Source organism: Cylas formicarius, unplaced genomic scaffold (genome assembly GCF_029955315.1).
Source record: "Cylas formicarius isolate icCylForm1 unplaced genomic scaffold, icCylForm1.1 PGA_scaffold_7__23_contigs__length_41026272, whole genome shotgun sequence".
Lineage (NCBI taxonomy): Eukaryota > Metazoa > Arthropoda > Insecta > Coleoptera > Brentidae > Cylas > Cylas formicarius.
This window is the reverse complement of record NW_026844352.1, coordinates 32,021,557-32,030,932: the sequence shown is the minus strand read 5'-3', so window position 1 is coordinate 32,030,932 and position 9,376 is coordinate 32,021,557. Positions and strand designations below refer to the sequence as shown.

General features: G+C 36.2%; 1 protein-coding gene, 1 long non-coding RNA gene and 1 other non-coding gene across 5 annotated transcripts; 1 reads left to right on the top strand and 2 right to left on the bottom strand.

Moving 5' to 3' along the window:
• Nucleotides 1-4,776: 4,776 nt before the first annotated feature.
• Nucleotides 4,777-4,878, bottom strand: LOC132705754 (U6 spliceosomal RNA). The gene has a single exon (XR_009619506.1). It is a non-coding gene; the product is annotated as a U6 spliceosomal RNA (small nuclear RNA).
• Nucleotides 4,879-5,600: 722 nt separating this feature from the next.
• Nucleotides 5,601-6,361, top strand: LOC132705408 (uncharacterized). Of its 2 annotated transcripts, XR_009619423.1 has the most exons (4): nucleotides 5,601-5,739; nucleotides 5,831-5,899; nucleotides 5,958-6,043; nucleotides 6,132-6,361. It is a non-coding gene; the product is annotated as an uncharacterized LOC132705408 (long non-coding RNA). The 2 variants fall into 2 exon arrangements; XR_009619422.1 differs by having other exon boundaries at nucleotides 5,601-5,899.
• Nucleotides 6,362-6,618: 257 nt separating this feature from the next.
• LOC132705494 (dnaJ-like protein 60) lies at nucleotides 6,619-9,149 on the bottom strand. Of its 2 annotated transcripts, XM_060676096.1 has the most exons (5): nucleotides 7,521-7,905; nucleotides 7,367-7,460; nucleotides 7,126-7,310; nucleotides 6,893-7,063; nucleotides 6,619-6,839 (listed from the first exon to the last, which is right to left on the bottom strand). In XM_060676096.1, the coding sequence occupies exons 1-5, from the start codon at nucleotides 7,595-7,597 to the stop codon at nucleotides 6,683-6,685; spliced, it is 684 nt and encodes a 227-aa protein (XP_060532079.1). In that variant the 5' UTR covers nucleotides 7,598-7,905; the 3' UTR covers nucleotides 6,619-6,682. The 2 variants fall into 2 exon arrangements, 1 of the variants encoding a protein (XP_060532079.1); XR_009619442.1 differs by lacking the exons at nucleotides 6,619-6,839; nucleotides 6,893-7,063 and adding an exon at nucleotides 9,104-9,149 and having other exon boundaries at nucleotides 7,183-7,318; nucleotides 7,367-9,039.
• Between the last annotated feature and the right edge of the window lie 227 nt (nucleotides 9,150-9,376).

Below are 9,376 nucleotides of genomic sequence, written 5' to 3'. Positions count from 1 at the left end.
ACACATGCATAATATACTATAAATGTGTTACTCAAAAATACCAAAGTTCTTCTTCTTTGCTTTTTCTTAAAGTGGGCAGATCAACCAAGGACATACGCCCATTACCGACTACCAAAGTTTATAGAATAATATATAAGTTTCTTCACTCAAGAAAACGAGGCGCGAATACTTATCTCCTTCCCCGCATCTTTGTTGCTTCAATATAAAAGGGTGTTATTTTAGTGACATTATATAATAAAATTAGTGAATTGGGACCCTACCCTAATCCGAATCGATATTTTATCTATTTTTTCGTCACCTTATCCGACCCAACAGGAAACTAGGACCGCATCTGAGCATATCACTGTCAGACTGACAATCGCGATAGCTATCAAATAACATAACGTCGCCAAATTATCGGACCATATTTAAGGCAAACATTTCTTGTTAATTTCAATAAATACGCTGCAAAAAATATTTAGGTTATTTATTTGGTACATAATATTGGGTTGTTCGGAAAGTCATTTCGTTTTTTTTGGGGAACATGAAAGACAGTTTTCGCATAATGAATAAATATTTTATTAAATTATATATTGGCCATTCTGGTCCAACACCTTTTGCCATCTTTCTGGCAGTAACATAATTCCCCTCTCATAAAAGTTTTGGTCCTTGCTGGCAAAAAACTGGTTCAGGTGGTTTTTGACATCTTCATTTGAGGTAAAGGTTTTGCCATCCAAAAAATTTTGCAGGGACCGGAACAAATAGTAGTCGGAAGGCGCCAGATCTGGAGAATATGGTGGATGTCCCATTCAAGCTGTAAAAGTTTTTGGCGAGTGACCAAACTTGTGTGAGGTCTCGCATTATCCTGGTGGAACACTACACCCTTCCTGTTGATTAATTCTTGCCTCTTCTCTTTAAGTGAATCATTCAATTTGTCCAGTTAATGACAATAGACTTCTGAATTAATCGTTGTATTGTCCGGCAAAAGCTCAAAAAAAACGATTCCTTTGACATCCCACCAAACGGAGAGCATCACCTTTTTTTGGTGAATGTTGGCTTTCGACACGCTTTGAGCCGGTTCATCTTTTCTGCTCCATGGCCTCTTGCGTTTAACATTGTTGTATACAACCCATTTTTCGTCCCCAGTAATAATCCGCTTCAAAAATGGATCATTTTCTTGACGTTTGAGGAGCGAATCACACACGTCAACGCGACGATACAAATTTCGCTCCGTAAGGACATGGGGCACCCACACATCGAGCTTCGAGGTTAAGCCCATGCCTTTCAAATGGCCATAAACAGTCGAATTCGACAAATTTAATCTCTCACCGATCTCTCGTGTGTTTATTCGCCGATTTGCATCAACTAATGCCTTTATCGCATCTTTGTCAGCTTCGACCGGCCTTCCAGACCGTGGTGCATCTTCGACATCAAAATTGCCGGATCGAAATTTTGCAAACCAGTTCTGGCACTGACGTACTGTTAACACGCCTTCTCCATACACATCCATCAATTTTTTTCTCGCTTGGACAGCATTTTTACCTTTTCTGAAGTAAAAAAGTAAAATATGACGGAAATGCTGCTTCTTGCTCTCCATATTTAAAAGGGCACCAACCAAAAACTACTGCGTAGAATTAATAGAACTTTTTCACACACAAGCCTTGCAATATCAGCTCTCAAGACATATAACGGTTATGCGGCTTAAGTGTGAAGTTGGTTTCGAAAAAACGTAATTAAGTCCTCTGACGGGAAAAAACGAAATGACTTTCCGAACAACCTTATACATCGCCAGGGAACAAAACTAACCAAAAATCCGTTTATGGGCGTTGTTGACTCGGATTATGCTTTTTTTACTCCTGGATTTCAATTCATCATTTTTTCATTATTATTTTACAATTCCCCTAATTTCTAATGTATCCATTCAAAATATCGCTCCAAGTAATTTCTTATGCTACAATTATAACAGACATTGCATCATAAACAGTGATAATTTATTCAATATCAACAAAAGTATCTATTAATATTAATAAAGAAAATTACAGAAAGTAATCAAATTGCATTTTTCATTCAATAATTCTCGGAAGAGGTACTTTTATCTAGTTTAAACCTGTCTAACGAGAAAAATTAAACGATCTTTGATTACGTATTTAAAACTATATGCCGCTAATTTTCGAGAGTTTTTAGTTCTATGCCCACCTTTGTTTCCTTTTCGGGTACTAATGATAACATACAATGATTATTATTAGTATAATTATAACAACTATTAATATTATAGCAATTGAAACACTAGAGTTTACCAAAGTTAAATGTTTTAAAGGGTGGTTGACTAGGTTTCGAGCACTGTCTATATCTTCTTTTATGATTTCAACATTAATTTTTCTTAACTGCAGTGGTTCGATATTTTGAACCAGTTTTTTATTAACAGCTATTGATAGAACTTTTAGCATTAAATGAATTATATCTATTTTTTGAAAGTCATAGTTCTTATTTTCAATTTTAACATTATATTCTGCAGGCAAAATTAAAGATGCTTTATATATTATTTCGACACTATATTGATTTGGATTTTTGGAAAAATTATCATTTAGTTTTTTTTTAGGCGGCACAAATTGTTCAATGGTATAGTTTATGTCAACAATTTTACTAATCCATACAGTACCAAGCAAGACAAATTTAAGAAGATTTCAATACTGTTAAATTGAAAAATTTTAACATTTTTGCAATATATACCTTCTAACATATACCCCACGTACAATAATTCGTAAATTTATGAAAACCTATCAACAACGTCCATTTGACAGATAACATCTGTAAACATACATATTTTTTTTAATCTACTCTTAATTACCTTTTAATTAAGCCCCTTAAGTTATGGTCTGAATAAATGTGTGAACAACGACATTTTAAAAAACCCTCACCCCTGAATGGATTTTAATATTATTAAAAATGAACTGATTACATCCCATAACCAGCCTTACTGAATATCATTGAAATCGTTCAATATTATCGTATTAAATATATAGGCGCAGTATTTTCGCACCCCTACAGAGGGAGAATTCCTTGAGAAACTTGTGTATCAAACTTTGTTAATTTTTCTTCAAAAATAAGGTTAATACAGCATATTTAAAATATTGACTAGTATTTGTTTGGTCCGCTGCAATTTGATTATGATTTGATTTCAATTCCAATCCCAATCTAACTTCAGCCACGTGTTTTCTCTTGTCAAAACAGAGAAGTACGCCTTCACTTTAGGAGGTCGATTGAATATAAAGCTTATATATATGGTTAAAGCATATAGCTACTAGAGATATAGAGCCTATGCTTATAATAGTGGAAGTTAAGAAGCAACTATGAAAACATTTTTGAGAAGTTCCGTTTAAAATACATACGCCTATGCGAAAATTAAAATCATGTTTTTAACGAATGATCTTGCGGCATCCAACAACCAACATGGCAGCTGACAGTCCGTCAAGAAATTTGGATGAGGCAGTTTTACGGCAGTATTTTCTCAACAAATGGCAAGATCTCGTTAAATATTCAGGGAAAGCGAGATAAGGGTGTGGAAATCGCTATTTATAAATAAAATGGCGCAAAGTGCAGATTAGTGGGTGAAATTTAGAGGCATGCGCGGAAAATCATTACCTTCTTTACGAAAATATCAAGGCGTGTGAATATGCAATTTCCTCAAAAAGTAACTGTGGTGTATTTGGCAACACCGCGGGCCGACCAAAAAGTTAGTCTCAGCCGGTGTGTCCAAGAGGCAACAACGTTTTCACGTGCGGTACCGTGGTCATATAAAGAATCTTTATTTTTGTGATATTAAAGTGGAAGTAATTAACTTTACTGTTTTCTTTCGAAACCCCAGTCCGCCGACATATCAGTAACAAATGGTGTTAAACAGAGCTAAAAATTGTCAAATGTCAATTGCTAATGATTAAGAAATTGGGTGTTTTAAAAAAAGGCCAAAAATGATAAATTTCAGGAGAAATTAAACAAACTTTAAAATCATAGGGAGCGGATGCTTTTCTAGCTTTTTCAGCAACCCATTTATTTATATACCAAACTACCAAAGCGGGAGCGATAAAATTCAATCCTCGGGGGTATTTGGACATGCAGAATGCAAAAATCGTAACAGCAATGTTGTCAGATTGACCACTTTTATGTCACACGTCATAATTTTGTTATTTTAAATGGAATGCCCTGTTTATTTTTATTGCAATGAATTGTGCTGTCGAATTTCGTAAAATCTCATAAATGCAAAATGATTTTACTATTTGCTTCGTTACGGCAACACCACATACATAAAAACTACCGGAGCGCTTAAATAAGTCCAAGACCCCTAAAGCTGAAATATTATAATAATAATAATAATAATAATAATAATAATAATAATAATACCTGCAGTTTTTAAACATGCAGAATTCAAAAATTCTAACAGCAATTTTCTCAGATGTCGCGATGATATTTTTAAAATCTTCACCTTTCACTGGTAGTCTTCTTGAAACAAAATTAAATAGTGCATTCCATTAAAAAAAAAACACAAATTTATGACTTGTAACGTTAAAGTGGTAAATCTATCAAGAATGCTGTTACCAGTTTCGAATCCTACATGTTCAAAAACCTTCAGATATTGAATTTTATTTTCCAGCTTTGGCAGTTTGTTAGCACTTCAACGAGCTAACAAAAAAAAACTTAAAAAAGCTAAATGATAACGGAGAAATAGACTCTTGAAGAAGCGTAAAATTGAGGGTGGTCAGACTATAATTGTACTCGCGATTCGCTACTCGAAAGTTATTTAAAACTGCGGGGTACGTCATACTTTTGCCCTCCTTGCGTAGGGCTATGCTAATCTTCTCTGTATCGTTCCGATTTTAGTATATGTACCGCCGAAGCGAGTACTGACCACCCAGTTGGTGGAAGGGTGGGTGAAAGAAACATAAGCAAGATTAGAAAGATTTTGGTTTTTCATCGGACGTAGCTGTATATCAGAAAACAGGAAAGCTACAAAAAAAGTCTAGGCCTTAAGTTAACAGCAAGTGATATTAAACAAAATCACCAAAAATAGGTGAAAAACCAGAAGTGCGAGTTTGGTGTTATATAAAGCATAAGCTTCCAAAGAAATGGTTATAAATAATCGTTTCAGCTTTACGGTCTTGAATGTTCATTCCTTACATAAGAAGAAACTTCCACAGGCTATTGTAATACTTTTTACAAAACTTCTGGGTTCCCTCTGCGTCGGTTTTTGTTGAGTCAGACTTGCTAACGTTACACCAATCATCCTGTTGGCTTCTTCAGAGCACGAGGAATCCAGAAGTTTTGTTGAAAGTATTAGTATAACGCGCTTACCAGATTGTTAGTAGTCTTCTTCGCTAGTTACCGGAGTTGTTTAAATTCGGTTTATCTAATATATTCAAATCCACAAATGTGATATCAACTGAATCAACCTTAAAATATGGATGCGAAACTCCAATTTGTTGTATCCGCGTAGAGTTTTAAATCAAAAGGTGTCCCATACGAGCTTGTTTTAATATTTTAAAAAACACAAAAAATTTTCATTGGTCGAGGAAAATCGTCTCTACTGATTTGATATTCCGTGGGGATGACACACGGTTGCGCCGGTGGTCACTTCCCGATGAATTGAACGTTATTAATTGACAGTTGACTTCCGATCGATCAAAATATTTTCGAATATGAAAAATGATTTCTATTAGTGGAAAATGCCGAATCAAGTGGATCAATCCAATGCAGCATGACAACATAGTAAGTTGCTTTCCTTTGGTTTACTGAAGAATGCTTTAACTTTGAAATTTCTAACCTTAATTACGTTTGTTTACAATGTATCTACCATAAGTTTACGAATTAAATTGGGATTGCGATGGCTACCCTATTTTCAAAATACGACCAGTGATTCCGAGACATGGTAACGCAACTAGTAATTTAAATTTCCGCCTGAGCGTAGTTAATGTTAAATATTTTAGCAATTTGGATTAGAAACCTCATGTCGCCCTGAAATTGAGCAAAACCAATTGTTATTTATTAGGATGAACACCTAACTGAATTTAAGGTAAATCGCTGCAAAAACTGTAAATAGTTGAGTAAGCGATAAATATTCCGAAAACTGATTTATAAATATGCTTTCTATTTTTTTTTAGTGTTTTACTGGCGCATGCACCATTTGTGCTCAGAAGGGCCGGAAGTAAGGACGAGATGTGCGCTGGAATATAGAGGAACTGAAACTAATTACCTTTCATATCTGTGTGTATGCCTATTATTTGGTATCTGTTAAAATTATATTAATTAATATTGTGGATTAAACTTAGGTATTCAAATAGCAATTTTCTGATTTGAGGTAAATCTAGCCTGTAAGAAATGCCAAATTTGGAGATATTTTATACAGTTTTGTCTAATAGCAAGGTCAATGGCATAAGAGCATAAATACGCCTAATTGGGTTTAAAACTACTGTTAAGATGGGAGTGAAGAAGTGTAGTTTAAGAAACCACAGTGGTAGTTGGACATTGGGCGCATGATGTTAATAGTCTAGCGCAATTTTCCTTCTTTTCTTTTCTTCTGTTGTTTTGTCATTGAAAAGAGAAATTAAAAATACTTAGGGCCAACAGACCAAAAAAAAATACTATTCAAAAAAATGAAGCTGTTGGAAAAAATCAAATCTATTTACAATTAATGTTTCTCAAAATTCAATAACTAATAAGATCGCCTTGATTCTTCGAGGTTTTGCCTCAACAGTTCTAGTTGGTGTTCTTTCCCATTTTCCCTAGCCACTTCTTGAAGTTCATCAAGTAGGGCCTGGGCCTCATCAGATTTATGTTGCATTTTATCCCTTCTGAGGGTGAGCGAGTGCCTTAAAACATCCTATACTGCATCATCTTTTACATACGTGCCACCCCAACCTACTTGATGGCAAACATCTGAATGCCAAACATGATTATGGTAATAAAAAAACAGTATCCTGCTATTATCGAATTAGGCAGCCTTTCCATGCCATCTATACCATAGTAGCCACTTCTGCAATTCTTATCTTTGGTTTTGTTTCTGTTCCTGTAAAATGAGGGATCCTCCCACGGGCTACGCCAACATTGCCCATTTCATCACAAGTGTGGTTTTAATCGCACATTGTAAAAACTTACTTTCGTATGTGAGGCTCCCTATAATACTGATATTGCTTGCCTCTGTTTGCGTAAGTAGCGGAAGGATTGGACAATCCCAAGTCGTACATCCGCCGCGATTCTGGTTTACCGAGAACGCTGTAGGCCTCTTGAATTTTCAAAAATTCCGTGTGCGCCGCCGAACTTTTATTCACATCCGGATGATTCTATAACCCTAATGATCATTTGGCCGTAACGCAATAGACCGACCGACCGCGCATACCTTTTTTGATAACTCTATGAAAGCGGCCCTGATTTCTTTCGAGGAACTGTTCCTTTTTACTTTTAACGTGTCGTAATGAGTGCGAAAAAGTGCGCTGCGTAATAACGATATTAAAAAATAACCCCGAAACTTGAAAACACTGGGCAAATTCTACCTAGCGGCGTTGAAGAATCGTGGCTTGTATCGTAATTTCCTTAGCAATTGACTATCGATGCTCGTGCTGCGATTCATATCCGGTCGACGGATTCGCCGGTTACTGGGAATTTTGAATGAGGGGATGAAAAAATGAAAAAATTACTAATAATTTACACCATTTTGGTTAACTGACGTTTGTTATGTCAAAGACAAAAAAAAACAGGGAAGGTAAATTTATGTCACGGACTATACGAAAACATTAATGTCGTAGACCATGTCAAGAACTGCAACACAACGTACTGTCCAATGACTTAACAGAGGGCTCCAATCTTTCCTCAAGAATAATCATACGTCGATCTACCCGTACGAAATTAATATATTTTTTAACCTTAGACTAAATAACAAATTTCTTCCTCCACTTTACGTCTAGCAAATTTCGACGACGATTTCCGAACCGTCCGCAGAAATAACGACGTTGTGCTTGACGCGTTTGTGGAGATTTAGTGCCGATTCTGATTTAAATTTTTGGGTGCAATAATTGCACCGATAGGGTCTGTTTATTTGATGCGCTACCGAGTGTTTGTACAGAGACGAATACTCCGTGAACCTTCGCTCGCAACCATCTACGGGACAGGCATATGGTTTTTCTCCCGAATGTATACGAGAGTGATTTTTGAAGTTTGTTGAAGAGGCGAAAGCTTTGCCGCAATTAGGGTAATCACACACATACGGTCTCTCTCCTGTATGAGATCGCACGTGGACTTTACGTATATTCGAAGTAGTAAACGATTTGCCGCATCCCATAACGGGACACAGGAATGGTTTTTCACCAGTATGGGTTCTGTAGTGTTTTTGTAAATCCCCTGACGTTTTGAAACACTTATCACAATCTGGACAGGGATATGGTTTCTCCCCAGTATGTATCCTCGAATGTGCTTTCAGAGAATAATTTGTAGCAAATGTCTTTTCACAACCTTCGACCGTACATGAATATGGTTTGCTTTCCATATGATTTCGCATGTGCACGTTTAAATGGTGAGAAGAAGAATAGGATTTGCCACACCCATCGAAAAGACATTTGTAACTTTTCTTCTGTTCAGCTATGAACCTTGACTTTTGGGAATTGTACTTGATATTCTCGCAAGGCTCTTGTATCGTGTTCACTGCACTAGCACTTTGGTCGACGTTGCTGCATAATAAACCGGTCTTACTGTCAACATCTTCGGAAATGTTTATAGATTCTAGCGCGGAAATATTATCGCAAATAACTTCCTGCGCGATCAGTTGCGGTTCCACAGCGTTAAAAACTGTGTCTCCGTTCGTCAAGAACATGCGACCGTCATCGAAGGCGATAATTTTGACTTCCTGTACAAACGCTGGCTCGTAAGCACCGCCGGTAGCGGGATTGTCGTTGGAAAGGAAATTTGGTTGGCACAAAGTCTCAACGTCTGAGTTGACCGTCATAAACACAACTTGACTTGTTGCGGGGTCTTGTTGTATAATGTGATGCGTGATGTACACATTTGCGTCATTCGTATCTGTAAAAAATGAAAAAATTGGTTTTCCAATTTGAATACATTTTTGTAAATGCTGGGAAATTACCCATAATCTAGTCAGAACTTGAACACCACCCAAAATGGTAGAGGCGATGCTGTCAAAATTACGCGCAATATTTTCTTCTATGGTGTCTGCAATCTTTTTTTTTTTAATCAAAAGCAATTGCTCCACATATTTTGAAATTACGCTTTAATGATTCCAAGTTGAATTGTTGACTGACCCGCTTTATTAAACAATGTTTTCGTAAATTACTGCCATTTTATTAAAAGAAAGTAGCAATTAAGTATCCGATTTTGGGCGAATAAACCTTAGCAATTT